Consider the following 22147-nt stretch of genomic DNA (forward strand, 5'->3'; position numbering starts at 1 on the left):
TAATGTCTACTGTGGAAAACAGAATGGAGGTTTCTCAAAAAACTGAAAATAGAACTGCCATGTGATCCAGCAATTCCATTCCTGGGTATATATCCAAAGAAAACAAGAATAATAATTTGAAAAGGTACATGCACCCAATGTTCATAGCAGCATTATTTACAATAGCCAAGATATGGAAGCCACCTAAGTGCCCATCAACAGATGAATGGATAAAAAAGATGTGGTACACACACACACACATGCACGCATGCCCACATGCAGTGGAATACCACTCTGCCATAAAAAATGATATTCTGCCATTTACAGCAACATGGATGGACCTGGAGGGTATTATGCTCAGTGAAAAAGAGAGACAAATATCACATGTGGAATCCAAAAAATACAGAAAACTAGTGAATATAACAAAACAGAAACAGACTCACAGATACAGAGAACAAAGTAGTGGTTTCCAGTGGGGAGAGGGAAGAGGGGAAGGGCAAGATAGGGGTAGGGGACTTAGAGGTACAAACTGCTATGTAGAAAATAAATAAACAACAAGGATATATTGTACATCACAGGGAATTACAGCCATTATTTTGTAATAACTTTAAATGAAGTATAATCTATAAAAATTTTGAATCACTATGTTGTACACCTGAAACTAACATAATATTATAAATCAACTATATGCCAATAAAAATAAAAATAAATGTTTAAATCAGGGAAAAATATTGAGCTCAGCTTAACTCATCTCTTCTCAGACTTTAGTATCTCCTAATAAAAATTATTGAGGTCTTAACTTTTTTCACCCTTCTCAGATGCTTCCCCAGAGTTATCTCTGCCACTATCTTTGACTAACTACATAATCATTATAAATAGTTCCTTATAATTCGCATTTCACAACTTTTTTTTTCCGATATCATCTATTCCTCATGCACAACAGCCCCAACAATCACTGGAGAAATGATAACCCCCTCCGAGCAAGAAGATGAGATGATGGGGTTCAGATGCCCCTTTTGCACATGTCCCCTGCCTGAGAACACTATCACTCATTGAGCAGGCACTACACTATACCAAAACAATTTCATAAGTTGCTCTCCATTTGAGATAGATGTCAGATTCCTAAGGGAACTGAATATATCTTTGGTCATTGAGTAAGAAATATTAAGTGGCTAGACAGTTCTGCTTTATGGTTTAGACACAATCAGTGAGGATACAGGCATGACAGATGTTCTCTGGGAAACAGAGGCAGAGAAAACTTCTTGTCCTCCTATTTCAGGGAGGCCTAAACATCGTTACTCATCTTCCAAGTCATGGCCCTAACTAAACATACAGAGTTAAAAAAACAACCAACACTTCTAACTGTATGTATTTGAATAGCAATAAAACGTTTATTACATTCCAGCTAAGAGCGGATGCATTTTGAGTCTGAATGAGAATATGTCCGCTCGCATTTGTAGCCTTTGGAAATAATTGGAATGATCTTTTTAGCCACAGGGGACCATTTTGAGCTTACAGAGACCGGAATAATGTTTCTAAACAAATGATCCGTGGCAGACAACGCTCCCCGGAGACCCGCGAACCGCCCCTTTAAAAAGGGATAATCACATTCCTTTCCCCCCAAGGTTAGTCATTTCCCAGCGTTACTCTCAGTGCCCCAGAACCTTTCTTTTTTTAATTTAAGTATGGCTGATTTACAATGTTATATTGGTTTCACGTATACAACATACTGATTTAATTTTTTTTTTTTTTTGGCCCCGTCAAGCGGTATGTGGGATCTTACCCTGCAGTGGAAGCGCGGAGTCTTAACTACTAGACCGCCAGGGGTCTCTGATTCAATATTTTTATAGCGTGTACTTCATTTAAAGTTATTACAAAATAATGGTTATATTTCTCCGTGCTGCGCAGAACGTTTCTTGGCCAAGGTGGACTCCGGGAATGTCCTCCTGCGCAGCTGTGGGAACTACACTACCCAGAGGGCAATGCGCCCAATGGTGGCGGAGTTGAGCCAATGAAAGCCCAGGGCAGAGGTACTTCCGTGCGTGGGCTTCGCTTCGGGGCGGGATTTCTGGCGTCTTCCTTGTGGCGGTCATTTTGGCCTTTCTCAGGTCGGGTCGCCCACTCAGAGGCTCGGAGCCAGGGGTCTTAAAAGAGAAGGCGTCAGAGGCCTCCACAGAGGCAGATCCATGGCTTGGCGGTGGCGCACCTCGGGGTGACCCGTAACAGGCTGAGATCGGGACCTCCACGCCTCACAGACTCCGCTTCGTCCACAGACTCCGATGGCGGCGGCGGCGGCGCTGAGGGACCCGCCTCAGGTAAACGTTTGTCTTCCGGGCTCTCACCGCCCTCACCTCCCACAGACACTAAAGACCCAAGTGCGGGGCGCCTGCTCACGTGCCTGCAGCTCGGGGCGCGGTGTCCGGGACGGTGAGCCGGTTGTGGGTAGGTCTTTTTCTGACAGTGTGATGGCGCGTGGGAGAGGGTGGCAGGCGGAGGGACCCGCAAGTGCAAAGGCTGGGAGGTCGGACTGAGGCGGGAATATTCAGGAAACCTGGAGTCCGTCTTATGTCTGCAGGACACAGACTGTGAGGCGAAGTTGTGCCTGAGGAGATTTACTTTCATTCTGAAGGGTGTGAGCAAAAGAGGGACACTGAGATAGGATTCTAAAAGTTTTCCTAAGGCTGCTCAGAGGAAGAAGAGACGAGAAGAGAGATAATAGATACGGGAAATGTCGAATCCTGTAAAAGATTACACAGCTGGCAAGAGTCTGCTCTCAGGACTGAGGCCCGGAGGTAATTCAGACATCTCGAGCTCACCTGGCTCCTGGGCTGGCCAAGGGTACTTAGCGGTCTGAGCCCAAGGATGCTGGCCGTGGTGGTCAAACTCTCAAACAACCTCTCTTTTTCCACAGATTCCTGTAACTATGGAATCGCTTAGTGATACTGGTTTGTGGAGTTTATTTCAGGGTCTCGTTAGTCCTCACCCCACCCTTGTGGTCTCTGGGGTAATAGCGTCCTGGTACTGTTCTGCCACTCTTCCAGGCCTTGGGCCTGGGGGCCTTGAACAAACACCAGGCCTAGAGTTATGTAAGATGGTTCCTATTTTTGACAACGAGTGGAATCAGATGAGGAAAGTACCAGATCTGGCATAGGTACCAGAATGTGCAAAGGCCTGGAGGGGAGGGGAGGGAGGGTTCAGGGACGTGCAGGTATCTTTTCTTTCTCATGGTAGCTGAGAGCAGTGGAGCAGGAGGCAGGTCTGGAACAGCTTTTTTTTTTTTTGGCTGCGTTGGGTCTTCATTGCTGCGCGTGGACTTTCTCTAGTTGCAGTGAGCGGGGGCTACTCTTACTTGTGGTGCGTGAGCTTCTCATTGCAGTTGCTTCTCTTGTTATGGAGCATGGGCTCTAGGTGAGCTGTGCTCTGTGGGCTCAGTAGCTGTGGCACACAGGCTTAGTTGCTCCATGGCATGTGGGATCTTCCCAGACCAGGGATTGAACCCGTGTCCCCTGCATTAACAGGCGGATTCTTAACCACTGCACCACCAGGGAATTCCCTGGAACAGCTTTTTGAGAAATTGGGTGTCTCTTCTGGAGGTGATAGGAGCACTGAAAAATTTGGAGCAGTGGAGACAGGTGATCTGACCCAGGTCTCAACAGGCTCCCTGTGGCTGCAGCATGGAGAACAGTATTGGCATAAGGGAGGTGATAGGAAGACCAGGGAGAAGGATACTCCTATAGTCTGTGTGAGTGTGCTGGTAGCTGGACCAGGGTGGTGGCCATGGAGGTGGGAGATGTGGCTGGATTCTGGATTGGTGTTTTAGGTATGGCAAGCTGGATTTTCTAATTTTGAGGTTGAAAGAAGGAGTCAGGGATGAAGTGAAAGTATGGATTTTGCATGTGGAAGGATGGAAGCTCTACCAACTGATATGGGAAAGTCCATAGTAAGAGTAATTTTCACTGGGGATATCAGAAGTTTTATTCTTGACCTCTTAAGGGTATGAGGTGTTTCAGAGTGCAGTTTGCGGGCATCCTCCTCTGAGGAGGAGTTTGGGATGGAGACTTATCCAAAAGGTAGTAGACAGTGTGGACCAGGGAGGAGCTGTAGATCATTTTAGTATGGGGAGTCCTGGTCAGGAGGATAATGGTAATAATAGCCTAGGAAGAAGAGAATGGGTCTGTGGACTGGGCTTCCTGCTTGGACCCCTGGTTGTGGGAGGTAGGTGTCACAACATGGGTGAAGGAGTTAGTCACAGAGAGGGTTATAAGGGTAAATGGTTTGGCATGCAACCAAGGCTTCTTAAGGATCAGTGGACATGAGATGGAAGCAGAGGCATCATCAGGAGTAATTCAGACAAGCTGGTGTTTATTCACTGCTCTACCAACTCACTAGGGTTTTGTTGTAACCCTTGGTGGGACCTGGGGTGTTCTAGTCAGGCTGGCAGATTAGCTTGGGGACACAAGCGGTCATCTGGGAAACTCACAGATGATGTAGAGGGCCAGGTGCTGGGCCTTGAATGAGGGTTAGGTGGAGAAAGGAAAGCTATGACTGGTGAGGGTTCATCAAGTGCAGCACAAGTGGAGTAGGGCCATGGGTATCTGAGATCTGATGTGGTTCTTAGTGGGTGAGGTTGAAGCAAGGGACAGTCAAGGAAGGAGGCCTTCATAGCAGGATCCAAGGCTGCCTTTGTCAGTGGGAACTGTCACAGTCTAGGGTCGTACTTGATCGTGTTTGAATTTGCCAAGCATTCTGTGGATCACATATACTGAGTAATGAATAGAGAGGCTGAGGAGATGATTTTGGTGTAGAGCAGGAGGGAGGCTGTGGCTGTGGGAGTGAAGTTGTGAGACAGTTGTTGTGGAAAGAGTGATGTACACATGGAGAGGGAGCATGAACTCATGGTTCCAGGACCCTGGTGTTGGCATAAGTGTCAAGGGTGAGCCCAAGATTGGTGGTGTCTGGGAGAAATGATCTGGGGAACCCCAGGGGAATTGCCTGAGAAGAGTGGGGTGTTGTGGCTTTATGTGCTAGGTCCAGAGCTTAGATGACATCTGTCTACCCACCTGCTTGTTATTGAGGGCTGATACAGTGATCAAAAGGACCATGATGAGACAATGGGTATCAGTGCCACCTGAGCTTGGAAATGTTCATGAGGTGGGGAAGGGAGAGGGGTAAGCAACTGATAGATTGGGGAGGTGGTGAAATTAGGATCCTAAGGGGAAAGCTGGTCATGAAATGAACTATCCCCATCATGTCAAGGCTGTGTGACCTTTGAAGTTGTCCCTGCGGGAATGCAGCTGTGAGAGCGAAGTGTGGTTCAAAGAAAGATGTGCATGTGAAGAGGTAGTGTGAACTAATGGCCCTAGAACCCTGTTGTTGGGGTCATAAGGGTGAAGGAAAGACCAGTGTCAGATCACTCACACCTTCCCTGTGGCCAGTGTCTCTCCCTAACCTATGTTTGTGACACCCACCTTATTGACAAGAGGAAATGTGGCCTACATGCAAGACCCAGAGGTCAGATGTCACCTATCTGCTCATCTGCCTATTGATGTGGGAAGACACAGAATCAGTGGGAATATGAGAGAGTGATTCTAATGGCACCAAGGTCTGGTATCTCCTCTGAGGTGGGGAGTAGAGTGAGCAGAGGATAGATTGGGGCTGGGGGTGGGGGGAGTGGGGAACATGGCATGATGATCTTGGAATCATAGGAGAGAAGCTGATGGTGGAATGAACTGTCTCCATTATGACAGGGTATGAAATTTGAGGATGTGGCCATTGACTTCTCCCAGGAGGAGTGGGGGCTCCTTGATGAGGCTCAGAGACTCCTGTACTACAATGTGATGCTGGAAAACTTTGCACTTGTAGCATCCCTGGGTAAGACCTTCACACTCTTTCCAGTGTTCTGAGATGATGTCCTGTTTTTCCTTTTTTCCCTGGAGTTAGCATTGTCTTTTCCACAGCTGGATCATGGGCTCTGCTAATTTCCTCTACTTTCTTGTCAGATGTGCTGTGGATGCCGGCACTGAGCTGTGTGTCATGCCCTGAGTAATGGACTCCCCAAGCATCCCTAACACCTGTTGCCTCCAAAAGTGCAGAGATGGGTCTGGGAGTCAGGAATCTTGTAGTTGGCTTAATGAATCCCAACTTGCTTGTCCTCTCCCTGGTGGAGTGACTATGTCCAGATCCATGGCCTCCAGTTCTTCCCCCTTCTTCTAGCTAAAGTTCTTTGTGGCTGCCTGTGCCAGATCATGGTCATTACTTACATGATCCATGGGCTGTTTTTGTAAGACTCTCCTTTAGTTGTTTTTTGTAATGTTTTCTTTTTCTTCTCCAGGAATATCTCATTTTATTAGAGACTTTAAAAAAAATGAACTATAGTTGATTTACAATGTTGTGTTAGTTTCTGGTGTACAGCAAAGTGATTCAATTATATGTAATGTTTTCTTTACTGAATACTGTCATATGGCAAGTTGCTCTAGGCCAGTGCTGGCCACTCCCCTATGCTGTCTTTCATAAGACTTGCGTTATTCAGGTTCTGAGTAGTTGTACAATGGAGGGTGCAGAGAGAGCCCTGGTTGTTTCACAGAGTAGACATGGTAAGATGGTCTCAGAGGAGAGCCTGCCTGGGCCTGGTGAGTGACAGCTGGGGGAAGATATGACATCATGGCTGTTTTCATATCAAACCAGGAGCCTGCCCAGTGACCAGTAGTGCCACTGACTGCACCTCATTTCTACCTTTTCCCCATACTTGACACTTTGCTGACTTGTTAGTTCTTCTGTGACTTCCAGTTCCTGACTGCCTTCACCTTTGTGGCTTCCATGGGTCACCTGTTCCTCTGTACTTCTCTCTCTGTAGTGTTCTCCCCCACTGACCCGCACATGTATCATGAGGTGTGCACATATCCTTAAATATTCCTTGAATGCCAGCTACTTGATTCCATTTGGATTTTACTGGGGCAGGACACAACCAGCCTGCCCCACATCTGAAGGTTGTTGGGAGAGGAATGAGTTGGAAGCCTTGCCTCGGCTCTGTGGGTGCAACCCATCCTTGTGTCCTTTGTCTGGTGAGGTCTCCCCCATTTGTGATCTTCAGAGGCCTGCCCACTGCTGCCAAGCAGCCACTTCCTCAGCTTGCCCCCAGCTTCCTTGTTTTTAGAACAAACCCATGGCTCATTCTTTGTTGTGTCTGACACACCTTTGTAGTGGGACTTCACTTTCCCACCAAAGTAAACATGCATTTCCTCAGCGTTTCTCTGCTTTCAGGTTGTTGCCATGGAACAGAAGATGAGGAGACCCCTTCTGAGCAGAGTATATCTGTAGAAGGAGAGTCACAGGTTAGGGCTTCTAAGGCAGGTCCATCCACCCAGAAGACCCACCCCTGTGAGATGTGTGTCCCCATCTTAAAAGATATTTTGCAGCAAGCTGAGCACCAAAGAGTATACCCTTTGCAGAAACCAGACTTGGGTGGCACATATGTGAGATGCTTCTGTTTCATTGCAAACCTTCGCCAGCAACAGAAGCATGACAGTGGAGAGAAGCCCTGGAAGAGAGATGTGGACAGGGCCTCGCTTGTGAGGAGCTGCAACTTCTTTGTGCCAGGGAAGCCTTTCACCTGTGGGGAGGTTGGGGAGGACTTCCCAGCCACCTTGGGCCTTCTCCAGCACCAGGCCACACCCAACAGTGAGGAACTACAGAGTGGCAGCAAGAGTGGACAGGCCTTTCACAGTGAAAAAAGTCATTACAAGTGGGGTGAATGTGAAAAAGTTGTCAGCCACAGCCACACACTTGTTCAAGATAAAAGTGTCCACTCTAAAGAAGGGCTTTATGAGTGTAACAGATGTAGGAAAGCCTTCAACTGCAACTACAGACTTGTTCAGCACCAGCAAATTCACACTGGACAAAGACCATATGAGTGTGGTGAATGTGGGAAATTCTTTAGCCATATCTCTGGCCTTGTTAAACACCAGAGAATTCACAGTGGTACAAAGCCTTATGGATGCAGAGAACGTGAAAAATTATTTACCCACAACTTTAGTCTTAGAAAACATCAGAAAATTCACACTGGAGAAAGGACTTATGAATGCAGTGAATGTGGAAAAGTCTTCAGTCACAAATCCAAACTCATTCACCACCAGAGACAACACACTGGAGGAATGCATTTTGAGTGTGGTGAGTGTGGGAAATTCTTTAGCTACAAATCCAACCTCATTGAACACCAGAGAGTTCACACTAAAGAAAGACCTTATGAGTGCAGTGAATGTGGGAAGTCCTTTAGACAAAGTTCTAGCCTTTTCCGACACCAGAGAGTTCACACTGGAGAAAGGCCTTATGAGTGCAGTGAATGTGGGAAAGCCTTTAGACAAATTTTTAATCTCATTCGACATGGTAGAGTTCACACTGGAGAAATGCCTTATGAGTGTAGCGAATGTGGGAAATCTTTTAGCTGCAAATCTGAACTCGTTCAACACCAGAGAATTCACAGTGGAGAAAGGCCTTATGTGTGCAGTGAATGTGGGAAGTCCTTTAGACAGTTCTCTAACCTCATTCGACACCGGAGTGTTCATACTGGAGAAAGACCATATGAGTGCAGTGTTTGTGGAAAATCCTTTAGTCGCAAATTTATCCTCATTCAACATCAGAGAGTTCACACTGGAGAAAGACCTTACGAGTGCACTGAATGTGGAAAATCTTTTACCCGCAAATCTGACCTCATTCAACACCAGAGAATTCATACTGGCACAAGACCTTATGAGTGCAGTGAATGTGGGAAATCCTTTAGACAACGCTCTGGGCTTATTCAACACCGGAGAATTCATTCTGGAGAAAAGCCTTATGAATGTGGGGAATGTGGGAAATCCTTTAGCCAAAGTGCTAGCCTCATTCAACATCAGAGAGTTCACACTGGGGAAAAACCATATGAGTGTAATGAGTGTGGGAAATCATTTAGCCAAAGTTCTAGCCTCATTCAACACCAGAGAAGGCACACTGGTGAGAGGCCTTATGAGTGCAGTGAATGTGGGAAACTCTTTACCCACAAATCTGACCTCATTCAACACCAGAGAGTTCACACGGGAGAAAGACCTTATGAATGTAGTGAATGTGCGAAATCCTTTAGCCGCAAACCTAACCTCCTCAGACACTGGAGAGTTCATGCTGGAGAAAAGCCTTAAATGTGCAGGGAATGTTTTATTTCCTCACTCAGTATAGCAATACTGGAGGAGACTGTGTGAGAGCCATTTATCTGAATTTAAACCTCATTTATTCAAACACCCACCATGCAAGATTGCCCATAAGTTTCAGTTACATCTAAGGCTTTAAGGAGATGCATTATACCTTGTAACCTGCCCAGAGCTGCTGTTAGATTTATGTCACTGCCACTTTCTGTGGCTGAAGCCATTTCACCCCTGTACATAAGGCACCACTCCAACAGGCTCAGGAAAGCAGAACTCTGTGTTCTCCCATCTGTGTGAGGAAATTATGAATAGCCCAAACCCTTAGCAGGATCCTCATTCCTTTCTCTCTGATGTTAGGGAATGGACCTTACTCAGGTTGGGTCCAAAGGACCTATCCTCAGCTTGCTAAGAAGGACTACTTTTTTCAGGGACATCATTGTTCTCACATCATACTTGTGATGAATTTTTCCAGGTTCTAATTTACCAATGTGGAAACTGCTTGCTGCATGTTGCTCTGGTTTGTGATCTTTTGTAAAGGCCTCCTCTTGCATCTTTAATTTTGGCGGTTCTTTTCTCTCTTCCATGGGGGTTTGGAAGCAGAATTGTGATCTGTTAGCATGTAGAGGTGAAAGATTAATTTTCATTGCTTCCCAAGGCCTTGAAAGGAAGACTGCAGGTCTCTGTGGTCCTAATTGGTGGACTGGTGCCACGATTTTTGGAGAGGTCAGAAGCCACCCTGAAGAGGAGGCCTTTGTTGTGAGAACCCCCAGTGCTTCTGTGACCAACATGAATTTTATTCCCTTGTTCACATAATTCCCAGCACCATTGAGGGGACCTCGTCCCCAGGTCCTATAAAGGAGCCATGTGCCATGATATACAAATTTTCAATGACATTTTCAGTGTCATTTATTGTTAGACTACAAGGGTCAGGTAGAACCATAATTTGTGTTACTGAACCAAACTCAGGTCCACTTGCCCATGTGCAGCACAGCCAATCTACTGACGCAAGGTTATGATGAAGTGAAGTACAGCATTTACTGTAGGGCATCAAGCAAGAAGAATGGGCAGCTAATGTTCAAAAGACCTGAACTCCCCAGTGGTTTTCAAGGAAGGGTTTTTTTTGTTTGTTTTTTTTTTTTTTGCGGTATGCGGGCCTCTCACTGTTGTGGCCTCTCCCGTTGCGGAGCACAGGCTCCGGATGTGAAGGCTCAGTGGCCATGGCTCAGGGGCCCAGCCGCTCCACGACACGTGGGATCTTCCCAGACCGGGGCACGAACCCATGTCCCCTGCATCGGCAGGCGGACTCTCAACCACTGCGCCACCAGGGAAGCCCACAAGGAAGGGTTTTTAAAGGCAACATTTGGTTTGAGTGTTGCAGCTCGTGGACTTTCTTCTGATTTCTTAGTATTGAGGTAACAGGGTGATGTTTTAGTTATCTTATCTTATCTGGGGTCTATGTGCTTGTGGACAGCATGTAGTCGCCATCTTCCACCTGGGTGGGGTCTTGGTTTCTGCTGAGCAGCACAAAGATATGTGTCAGATTGTTGTTATATGTATCACTTGAGGGGAGCAAGTACTCTGATTTATTGCTGAACTATTGTTTAAGCTGTCATTACTTTTCTTCCTGGACTGCTTTTCCTTTGTTTCTGTATTCCCTCACTTCCCTAATTAGGAACTGCTTGAGTCTGCTCTTTGGAACTCAGGGAAGACCTTGGAGACTAAAACCTCTTTCTACTAACAAACAAGGGATACATGGAGGGGCTTTTGTACGCAGGAGGGCCCGCATGGTCCTGCTTTTATTTGATACCCCTCAATCCTGAGGGGAACAGGGTCAGGACAAGAAAAGGAATACAGTTTTGTGTAGAGATGTTAATCATAAATTTACCAGGGGGACTTGGTTTTTTGGGGGGGGGTTGGTTTTGTTGGTGCAGAAACACTGGATTAATAGGGAGTTGAGGAGACTGCAGTAAATTAGATGGAATGTACCTCTTCTAAAAATTCATCCACAAATGCTCCAGTGACTATTCCTGTGTGATCAATGTGTACAGAAATTCTCAGGATCTCCATAACTGTATTTCCTGTAGCTGAGGTTTGTGGATTCCTATAGCCTTTCTGGGCTGTTCCCTCAAAGGCATTGCTCTACTGGTGGGAAAACAAGGATAGAGAAAAGGGCAGTCCTGTAGCCCAAGGATGTGTCTTTTGTGACCCAGTGAGCAGTTCTGTTGATTCAAGTGGCAGCAGCCTTCATTGCTTGCCAGTGTTGGCTGCCACTGAGGCAAGGCTGCACTTCCCAGGCCATAAGGAGAGAGATGGTAGAGACCATATAGGGTTGCCAACCTAATTTTCCAAGAGAAGTGGGATATCTACGCTTTTATTTGGAACCACATTTTAAGGCTTTCCTAAGGTTTAGCAAAGGTTAAGGTAACCCTTGAACAACATGGGTTTGTATAGTTGATGTGCAACAAAGTGCACTTACCTAATCGGTACAATTTGATAAGCTTTGACATACATGTAAAGCTGTGAAACCACCACAATCATGAAAGTAAATTTATCTATCACATATTTACCTCATGCCCTTTTGGAATCTCATTCCCTACTCTCCTCAGCCCTACAGACAATCATTGATTCATTGATTCACTTTCCTTTACAATAGGTTAGTTTGTATTTTCTATAATTTTAAATAGGTATCATAAGATGTATACTCTTTTTTAAAACTGATTTACTTCATGCTGCACAATTATTTTTAAATTCAACAATGATGCTTATATTAGTAGTTAATTCTTTTTATTGCTGAGTAGTCTTCTGTTCTATGGATAACGTCTTTGTTTATCCATTTATCTGTTTATGGACATTGGATTATTTCCAGGTTTGGGGTATTATAAATAAAGCTGCTTAAAATATTTGCATTCAGTTATTTATATGGATATATGTTTTATTTCCCATGTGTTAATAACTCAGACTGTTGCAGTGTAGGTAGATGTTTAACATTTTAAGATATGCCAAACAGTGATCTAAAGTCGTTGTTCCCTTTTATCTTCCCATCAACAGTGTATGAGAATTGCAGTTCCTCTACAAGGTAGCCAACACTTGATACGGTCAATGTTTTAAAATTTTAGCCCTTGAAATAAGTGTGTAGTTTTAACTCTCTTTGGTTTTAATTCCATTTTCCTAAGAATTCATGATGCTGAGCATTTTTTCATGCATTTGTTTGCCCTCTGTTTATCTTCTTTGGTAAAAAGACTATTTATAACTTTTGAGTACTTTCTTTTTATGTAATTTATTTATTATTTTAACAAGTAAGACTTATGTTGGAATTTCACTCATTCTTCAGTGATGTGACCTCTTTGCCTTATGGGACAATCATTTTTGAATACTGGAAGGAAATTATATTTCCTCAGTTTTTTGCCCTTTGCACAACTGAAAGCCCACAGGCACCATATATTTTTTTGTTTAATCTGCACTATTAACATATTCTCCACTACATTCTTAAGACTCAGTATTCAATAATACATTAAATCACACCTAGGTTTGTAGTCTTTGTGCTGATTTCCCTGGTGTAAATACCCCTGTTATGGTCAATTTCTTTTCTTTTTTTTTTTTTCCTTGTCACAGTCAATTTCAAACTGCCAAAATGGTGTCACTGAACATGACGTTGGTAAGATATTGCAGTAGCACACTATTCTTTTTAATTTTAAAAAAATTTTAAATTTTATTATTTTTGGCCATTTTGGGTCTTCATTGCTGTGCACAGGCTTTCTGTAGTTGCAGTGAGTGGGGACTATTCTTTGTTGTGGTGTGCGGGCTTCTCATTGAGGTGACTTCTTGTTGCGGAGCATGGGCTCTAGGCACATGGGCTTCAGTAGTTGTGGCATGGGAGCTCAATAGTTGTGGCTCATGGGCTCTAGAGTGCAGGCTCAGTAGTTGTGTTGCATGGGCTTAGTTGTTCTGTGGCATGTGGGATCTTCCCAGACCAGGGCTCGAACCCGTGTCCCCTATGTTGGCAGGTGGATTCTTAACCACTGTGCCACCAGGGAAGCCCCAGTAGCACACTACTAATTCTATTTCCAACATACTGATACAGTAACCACAAATAACCTCAAAAACAGACAATAAAAAAACAGTCAAATGATTAGGAAGTGGCAAGTTTTAAATATTTGTTTTTTTTGTTTTTGTTTTTGCGGTATGCAGGCCTCTCACTGTTGTGGCCTCTTCGTTGTGGAGCACAGTCTCCAGACACACAGGCTCTGTGGCCATGGCTCACAGGCCCAGCTGCTCCGCAGCATGTAGGATCCTCCCAGACTGGGACATGAACCTGTGTCCCCTGCATCGGCAGGTGGACTCTCAACCACTGTGCCACCAGGGAAGCCCAATATTTGCTTTTTAAAAGCAGTTTGATTTAAATACAGTTAACTTTGGGAATTCCCTGGTGGTCCAATCGTTAGGACTTGGTGCTTTCACTGCCGTAGGCCCAGGTTCAATCCCTAGTCAGGGAACTAAGATCCCACAAGCTGCGTGGTGTGGCCAAAATGTACACACACACACACACATACACATACACACACACGCACGCACGTGATATATACAATTAAACCATACATATTTAAAATGTACATTTTGATATTTCCATACATGTTTGCATACCTGAAACCAAGTTTTCTCGTGGCCACTTCAATTTATGTTTCTCAATATATCAAATTATAAGCACATAGTCTACCATTTGTAATGGCTATTTTCAAATGTATCCATAAATGGAAAAGACTGTTATGAAATCCCATGAACCCTCTCCCTATCTTCATCATGGTATATATCATTTCATGGTATTCTTTATCTCCATGTACATTAGTGTGTTATATTACTTAATAATCCCAGATATGTCAATGTATAACCTCTTCAGAATGCATTTCTAAAACGTAAGAACTCATAACTGATCATTTGGCACAGTCTTGATACTTTCAGCTCTTTTAACTGTAATTCAGCCTTTTTTGGCTTCAGTTTGAAGGATAACAGTTGTTTTTTCATAATTCTTTTCAGAATCATCAAAGGAAGTATGGGCAATCCATCTTGATACAGGCTGCTTAAAATATTCCAAGCGTTCAGGGATATAGCCTTTTGGAATTTCTGCTAACTCAACTTCACCAATGAATACATTCACCAGAGTAATCCCAAATGCTACTGGAATCCCAGTCAACAAAATGTGGGATTTCACTAAATTCACAAAATCCATGTCATACAAATATCTAATCATCCTGTTGTACACCTGAAAGTAATATAATGTATGTCAATTATATCTCAAGTTTCTGGTTCTGTTTAGTATGTTCACCGTTCCCCCATATTTCCCCTTTAGTATACTAGATATTGATGAGGTGGGTGCCTGAGGTCTTTTCCAGATGGACAATTTTGTGATGGTGACAGACCTGGAAATACAGTGTGTCTTTTGCTTCCACACTTTGTGCAGCCCATATGTGCCTGGTATGCAGCAGATGGTGACACTGCATCACAGCCCAGAGATCTGCAACACACATCTGTGGAACACAGTGAGTTAGGTGTGTGTGGCACAACTTGAGAGTGCCCCACAAACACTCTAGGGACACAAGTGTAACAGGTATGGAATGCTGATGCCCCTCAGCCTGGAGGCAGACTTGCACATACCACATCCACAATAGAAAAGATGTATGGCAAACATGGACCACACACACTGGCATATGTAAAGCACACCAGGCACCTGTGAGATGCATGGAGGCACTATTATCACCTCAGTCTCCATGGAAATTGGACAGACATATGATAGGGACGCCCAATGGTCATATGTGGGCCACGCACAATTGCACAGTTCCCATAGACCAAGTGAGATGAGGTCAGCACAGTCTGGCCTGAGGAGAACACACCTGTCGCCTATGTACACCCCATCACTGCAAGTTTCATTATGGGCTGATGGGAATACAGATCAGGATCCTGATGTACATCCCTGCACAACTCAGAGATCAAAATGTGAGCAGTGGTTTGATCTGAGCAGGAGAGCAGATTTTCATGAGTTTTACAGGAGGGAACATTCAGTCGTTTTCAGGAATGGTTGATCAAGCGTGTTCCCTAGGAGGACGACAAGGGCATGTTCTTGGGGATTAGCGTCACAGTCAGTCATTGATTTGCATTTCACCTAGAGGGGTGGGAGGTGCGGTCATTACCAAGATCACCTGTTGGGGGAGTGAGGAAGAAAAGCCACAGGGACCCCAGCATATGAGGGCCACAGTGGAGATTCTCAGTCCTTCATTGTCTATTCCAACATCCAAAATAGTGATGGAGGTTACCAGGTGACAGCTCTGTCTGCGTGTACTGAGTGGCGGGGGGACCCTAAGGTGGTGTTTAGAAGGAAAACTGACAGGACCTTGGAAATGAATCATGAGTGTGGCAGTGAGGGCCAGGGATGCATTTGAGATAACATCAGTGGCAGTGTCAGGGGTGTCCCGCTGGTGGTGGTACCATCCATACTAAACACTCATGGGTGGGAAGCGAGTTGCCAGAAGGCCTTTGTGGGGAGGAACTTGAGGTCTGAGAAGGAGTCTCCTGTTTTAAAGGAGAGTCTGGGGAGCACATGACACCTGGGGATGGATTCCACAATGCAGGCGAATGAAACTGCTGGAAGAAGGGGCCAGAGGGGATGTGTGAGATGGTAAAAGAGTTGTATGAGTTAAACAACTGCATAGAAGGGGACAAACATGGCTTTAGAGGGAGAAACATCATCTACAAATCCACAGAGGGCACACCCTGGAGTTCACTGTCACTCTTAAATGTTCTTCTAATTATGTAATATGTTCAGTGACTCTGTTCTGTCTCAGCCTCTATTTTTAAAAATTATTTATTTATTTATTTGGTTGTGCTGGGTCTTAGTTGTAGCAGGAGGGCTCTTTAGTTGTGGCATGCATGTGGGATCTAGTTCTCTGATCAGGGATCAAACCTTGGGCCTCCAGCATTGGGAACTCGGAGTCTTATCCACTGCATCACCAGGGAAGTACCCTCCTGTCCCAGTCTCTGATGTGCCAGTTTTCTTCAACACCTAAGATGTGACCTCTTAGATATCACCTGATTCTCAAATCCATGAACTCCCCCACTCCACCCCATTTATCCATCTGAATCGGGTTCTCCTGTTCTTCTCTGCATGGTTCTCTTGGTCAATACGTCCAGTAAACTCCTGTCTCAGATCCTAGCCCCATTTTAGTTCCATTTTCCTCACTAGGAGAAACACCAGTTCTCCAGTTCCTCTCTGCCTGCCATGAGGCAGTTTTATGGGGCTGTAAGATATCAGTGACCTGCAGATTGTGGACAGTAAAATTTCATAGTCCCGAACCTCTGTTTTCTAAGCTGCTGACTCAGTTTAAATTGTGCCAAAATCTATAGTATTTTACTAAACCTTGGCAAAACCCTCCCTCACTGCTTCATAGAAAAGCCTCCCAAAGAGGGAGGAGTTTATTCTCACAGCTGAAGAGTAATGCCATGTCCCTACTGGTCTTTCCAGAAATGCCCCTTCAATTTTGCCCTGTCTTATTTCTACCTAAATTCCCTTCCCTCTTCATCTACAGTTATATCTCATGGATTTTATTGTATTAATATGGTTTATGAGACCCAATTATTACTATAGTTTATTTTTATTTATTTTTAATTGAAGTATACTTGATTTACAATATTAGTTTCAGGTGTACATCATAGTAATTCAGTATTTTTATAGGTTATTCCATTTAAAGTTGTTAGAAAATATTGACTATATTCTCTGTGTTATCCTATATATCCTTGTAGCTTATTTATTTTGAGCATAGTAGTTTGTTCCTCTTAATCCCCTACCCCTATCTTGCTCCTCCCCCTTCCCTTTCCCCACCGGTATCCACTAGTCTGTTTTCTATATCCATGAGTCTGTTTCTGTTTTGTTATATACACTCCTTTGTTTTAATTTTTAGGTTCCACATATTAGTGATACATAGAGAGTCTTTTTTCACTAAGCATAGTACTCTCTAGGTCCATTCACATTGCTGCAAATGGCAGAATTTCACTCTTTTTATAGCTAAGTAATATTCCATTGTATATATGTATCACATCTTTATGCATTCATCTGTTGATGACATTAGGTTGCTGCCATGTCTTGGCTCTTGTAAATAATGTTGCAATGAATATTAGAGTGTGTATATCTTTTCAAATTACTGTTTTGGAACTTTTTTCTCTTCTCCTTCCTCCTCCCTCTTCCCTCCTTCCTCTTCCTTCCCTCCTTTCTTCCCTCCTTCCTTCCTTTCCTCTTCGTCTTCTTTTGAGAGAATTTTTGAAGAAGAAAAGCTGGTCCTGGGTCCTGGTCGTCCCTCTAAACTGAGACCAGATTTCTAAAGTTTGGTTTTGGTTACAGTCATTGCCCAGTTTGTCATCTCTTGTACTCTCAGTACTGTCTCCCAGTACTCTGCTCTCCCATGTGATACAAAGTATCTTGGAAGAAAAGTCCCCAGGCAGGGCTGTGCTTAGCCTGATGTCAAGTGTTGAGTGGGGATGGAAGGAAATGGCAGGATTTTAGTGCATATTTCTTCAGGTGTTCTTCAGCCCTGAACCCACCTCAGGGATGCATCAGTCACCTGATCATTGATACTTGTTTGTGTCTGTCTATTCCTCTGTCTTGGAGTCTTCTTCATCCCCATCACTGCTTGATTCAGGCTTCTGTGAGTAGCGCCATTGATGTGGTGACTCAGGAAAATGTACTCTTCACAAGGCAGGTGATATTCTATGCCAGTCATCCTCCAGATCTCATTAAAATGTCTGAATTGTTCGTACATTTAGTTTTCTCTACTGGGGATTCATACTTGCACCTCATTCATCATAACTAGTTTTCTCTAATATTGTTCTTTTTTTTTTAAAGCTTATATTTTATTCAATGTTTATCATAAGTTTTTTGCCTTGTTTTCTAATGTATTCATTTTATTTATTTATTTTTGGCTGTGTTGGGTCTTCGTTGCTGTGCGCGGGCTTTCTCTAGTTGCGGCAACCGGGGGCTACTCTTCGTAGTGGTGAGTGGGCTTCACATTGCGGTGGCTTCTCTTGTTGCGGAGCACAGGCTCTAGGCATGCGGGTTTCAATAGTTGTGGCTCATGGGCTCTAGAGCGCAGGCTCAGTAGTTGTGGTGCACAGGCTTAGTTGCTCTGCAGCATGTGGGATCTTCCCAGACCAGGGCTCGAACCCGTGTCCCCTGCATTGGCAGACAGATTCTTAACCACTCTGCCACCAGGGAAGCCCTCTAATATAGTTTCTTATTATATTCTAGTTTAGGTTTGTGTAAATCTGCACTCTCTACGTGTGTATGATTCTTTTAACTATGAAGCTTTTAGAAAATATTGCTTGAATGAAGGTAGACACATAATAGCTAAGGATCCCCCTCTTTCAGGCCACTTACTCATGATGTTCCTCTGAGTTATGACATCTCCCAGGGAATTAGGTGTTGGAGAAACCCCTGTGAGTTATCCCAAATCTGAACAGAGCCAAGTAAATGGCTTCCACTATCCTAATTGTCAGGCTTCCATGCCTTCTGCTTCCCTCCCTGTGATAACCCTGGGCACTTCAAGGACTCTTGGAAAAGTTGCTCTCCCACATTCTCCCAATTGCTTCTTTGGATATTGTCACATGAGTTGTACTTCTTTTTAATGATAGTTAATTGGGGCAAAAATTGTTTAAAATTTATTCTCAGTACCCGATCCAGCCACTGTCATACATTTGCAGACTTGAAAATGAGTGGCCTGGTGGGAAAGGGGATTAGGGAATAATAAAACTATAGCTCAAGGCTTGAGTTCCTCATCCAAATCACAAGACAGACTCGACTTGTCACCATGGGCTTTCCCTTGTGGTGTCAGACAGAGATGGGTATCTTTTCCTTTTATACCAAGATGTGAGTTAAACAGAAACTTATGGAATAGATAAGATAGGGGAAGATTACTCTGTTACTGGTATTGGAAGTGAGACCCTAAAAAACTTTATACATAAAGTGAGGGGCTGTTTCCTGTTAGATGCAGAGTGTGCTGTATCCACCCCATCCCACCCTGTACAAACCCAGCTCCTTCTACAGGCTGCTAGAGATTCTCCTTGATACCATCCATTTTTTTTCCCATAGAAAATAGAAAAATAATTTATTCCAAAAGAGGGCAGAAATAAGAAATTCATCCTGAAAATATACTTTGGTATAATTCTGGTGGGACACATTTTCCCTCTGAACATGTTCCCCTACTGACTGCCCCACTGGAGTCTTGTTGTCATGTAACAGTTTTTAAACACTTCACTGATTCTCATGTTTTGAGCAGACAGGAGCCATCTTCACATCCACAGGTTCTAAGGAGAGAGTAACGTTATTTCTCAGAAGAACAGCACTTTCTATCCCGTAAGAGTATATTAACATTTTATAGGGACTTCCCTGATGGCACAGTGGTTAAGAATCCGCCTGCCAGTGCAGGGGACACGAGTTCGATCCCTGGCCTGGGAAGATGCTACATGTCATGGAGCAACTAAGCCCGTGTGCCACAACTGCTGAAGCCCATGTGCCACAACTACTGAAGCCTGCGCACCTAGAGCCCATGCTCCACAAGAGAAGCCACTGCAGTGAGAAGCCTGTGCATCATAACAAAGCAGAGCCCCTGCTTGCTGCACTAGAAAAAGCCTGTGTGCAGCAATGAAGACCCAATGCAGCCAAAAAAATGAATAAATAAAAAAGAAAGTAGGGGCTTCCCTGGTGGTGCAGTGGTCGAGAGTCCGCCTACCGATGCAGGGAACACGGGTTTGTGCCCCGGTCCGGGAAGATCCCATGTGCCACGGAGTGGCTGGGCCCCTGAGCCATGGCCGCTGAGCCTTCACGTCCGGAGCCTGTGCTCCGCAACGGGAGAGGCCACAACAGTGAGAGGCCCGCGTACAGCAAAAAAAAAAAAAAAAAGTAATGGTAAAATAAAATTTAAAAAAACCATTTTATAGAGGCAACACAGTTTAGATTAAATAAGCACATCATTCATCAAAGTGTGACAAGAAAAAATGCTGCATTGTAGAATAATATATTCAAATGTGGTGTGAACATTTAAGGCAGCTGATGGCCAAAGTGGGCAAGTCAAGGAGGGTGGTCTGGGTATGGAGGTGATTTTGTGTCTAGAGGAGGTCTCTTTGTGATAAGAGATAGCAGCAAACTGAACAGATTACCAACATGGTGATGTTAACTCCCTGGTTGGGACACTTAGGGATGAACCAGGGCACCAGGAAGCCGACCAAGCCCCAGAACATGCTCATCATGATGAGAGGCACGGTGAGGCCGGCATATGCCATGATAGCATATGCAGGGGACACGGGTTCGTGCCCCGGTCCGGGAAGATCCCACATGCCGCGGAGCAGCTGGGCCCGTGAGCCATGGCCGCTGAGCCTGCGCGAGAGGTACCAGCCCCTGCCCCACCGCCTCACTTTGGTCCCACTGGAAATGTCAACCTGATACCACCCATCTTTAAGTTTTTATTCTCTTCTTTTTTCTTCCCTCCTTCCTTCCTTATTCTTTTCTCATGTGCACAAAAATGAATATTTACATACCTACTTCTCAAAATCTTTTAATTAAATGAGATGAAACCTATCAAAAATATGAATTATCACACTTCTTAGGAGCAGATTTTACATAGTCAAATGGGAAAAATATGTATGCTTAGAAACATGGAAAGCACATAATGAGTGTGAGTGGCTCTTCTTTCATTTTGGACTCTGGCTGAGAATCAATGTGGAAGATAGGTTTGTAATGAAAATTTCCTTCAGTTAGTAACTTGAGAAAAGGTTTTAGGCACAATCCATATTCTCCTCCTTTAGATTGTGGGGTATCAGGGGGAAGAGTTCGTTACTTTTTCTTAACTCTTCACAGTAGGCAGAACCATTAAAATAGTTCTAGATTGAAATCCAAATGGAGTAAGCTGTTTGTTAACTAATTATCATCCCTGATGTCCTCTGAATCTAAGAAGAGATTTAGGATATAAGGTCATGATTCTAGAAGGAAGGTGCAGGAGGGTTCTAGTCACATGCATTCAGATCCCCAGTGCATAGCCCTGCCATCTCTTCCGCACAGTAATAGAACCTCAGATGTCCTGATGGGAGGGGGAATGCCAGGCTTATAGCCCAACATGGACTGAGATTCAGAGAGTAACACCCCAGCACGGAGCACAGCAGTGCCTGGCTGCCTGGCCGTTCCTGTAACTACTCTTTCTGAAAATATTTTCTTTGTGAATCCACTGCATTCATGCACTGCTCCTGTCAACTCTCTTTATGTCAGGGCTCATAGACCAAGCTTGCCGGCTTAGAAAACTAAACCTTTATAGGAATTCTATTTTGATGATTCTCTTTGGAAGTCCATCTCATTACAATTTTGTTAGAAAATGAACTTACATTCAATTCCTGACCTGCATTTATGTCTGTCCTTAATTGTCATTGTTGAAGACGTATCCTACTGTCCCATCTGTCTCAGAATCTGGATTTTCTTGAATCTAGATTTTAGTTTCTCATTTTTTTTAAGATTTTTTTGATGTGGACCATTTTTAAATTCTTTATTGAATTTGTTACAATACTGCTTCTGTTTTATGTTTCACTTTTTTAGCCACGAAGTATGTGGGATCTCAGCTCCCTGACCAGGGATCGAAACCACACCGCCTGAGTTGGAAAGCGAAGTCCTTTTTTTTTTTTTTTGGCTGTGTTGGTTCTTAGTTGCGGCATGTGGGATCTTCGTTGAGGCGTGTGGGATCTTTCGTTGCTGCACAAGGGGTTCTCTTTAGTTGTGGCATGTGGGTTTTTCACTTCTCTAGTTGTGGCGCACAGGCTCCAGGGTGCATGGACTCTATAGTTGTGGTGCGTGGGTTCCAGAGCGCGTGGGATTTGTAGTTTGTGGCACACAGTTTCTCTGGTTGAGGTGTGCGAGCTCAGTAGTTGTGGAGCGCAGGCTTAGTTGCCCTGCACCATGTGGGATCTTAGTTTCCTGAGCA

At 44.3% G+C, this 22147-nt stretch overlaps 1 protein-coding gene and 1 pseudogene across 2 annotated transcripts; both read left to right on the top strand.

Moving 5' to 3' along the window:
- Positions 1-22147, top strand: part of LOC101337981 (uncharacterized) — a 56057-nt pseudogene that overhangs the window by 13418 nt on the left and 20492 nt on the right.
- LOC101337397 (uncharacterized) lies at positions 505-9323 on the top strand. Of its 2 annotated transcripts, XM_019928900.3 has the most exons (3): positions 507-2294; positions 5727-5850; positions 7240-9323. In XM_019928900.3, the coding sequence occupies exons 1-3, from the start codon at positions 2259-2261 to the stop codon at positions 9144-9146; spliced, it is 2067 nt and encodes a 688-aa protein (XP_019784459.3). In that variant the 5' UTR covers positions 507-2258; the 3' UTR covers positions 9147-9323. The 2 variants fall into 2 exon arrangements, with proteins under 2 accessions (XP_073652433.1, XP_019784459.3); XM_073796332.1 differs by lacking the exon at positions 5727-5850 and having other exon boundaries at positions 505-2294.

Source organism: Tursiops truncatus, chromosome 19, assembly GCF_011762595.2.
Source record: "Tursiops truncatus isolate mTurTru1 chromosome 19, mTurTru1.mat.Y, whole genome shotgun sequence".
In the NCBI taxonomy this organism is placed as follows: Eukaryota; Metazoa; Chordata; class Mammalia; order Artiodactyla; family Delphinidae; genus Tursiops; species Tursiops truncatus.

What these genes read in the sequence shown, in the direction of transcription:
- LOC101337397 (XM_019928900.3), top strand. Translation starts at nt 2,259, where the DNA reads ATGGCGGCGGCGGCGGCGCTGAGGGACCCGCCTCAG. An exon ending in CGCTGAGGGACCCGCCTCAG is followed by an intron (nt 2,295 to 5,726) that starts GTAAACGTTTGT and finishes CCATTATGACAG; the next exon opens with GGTATGAAATTTGAGGATGT. An exon ending in TGCACTTGTAGCATCCCTGG is followed by an intron (nt 5,851 to 7,239) that starts GTAAGACCTTCA and finishes CTCTGCTTTCAG; the next exon opens with GTTGTTGCCATGGAACAGAA.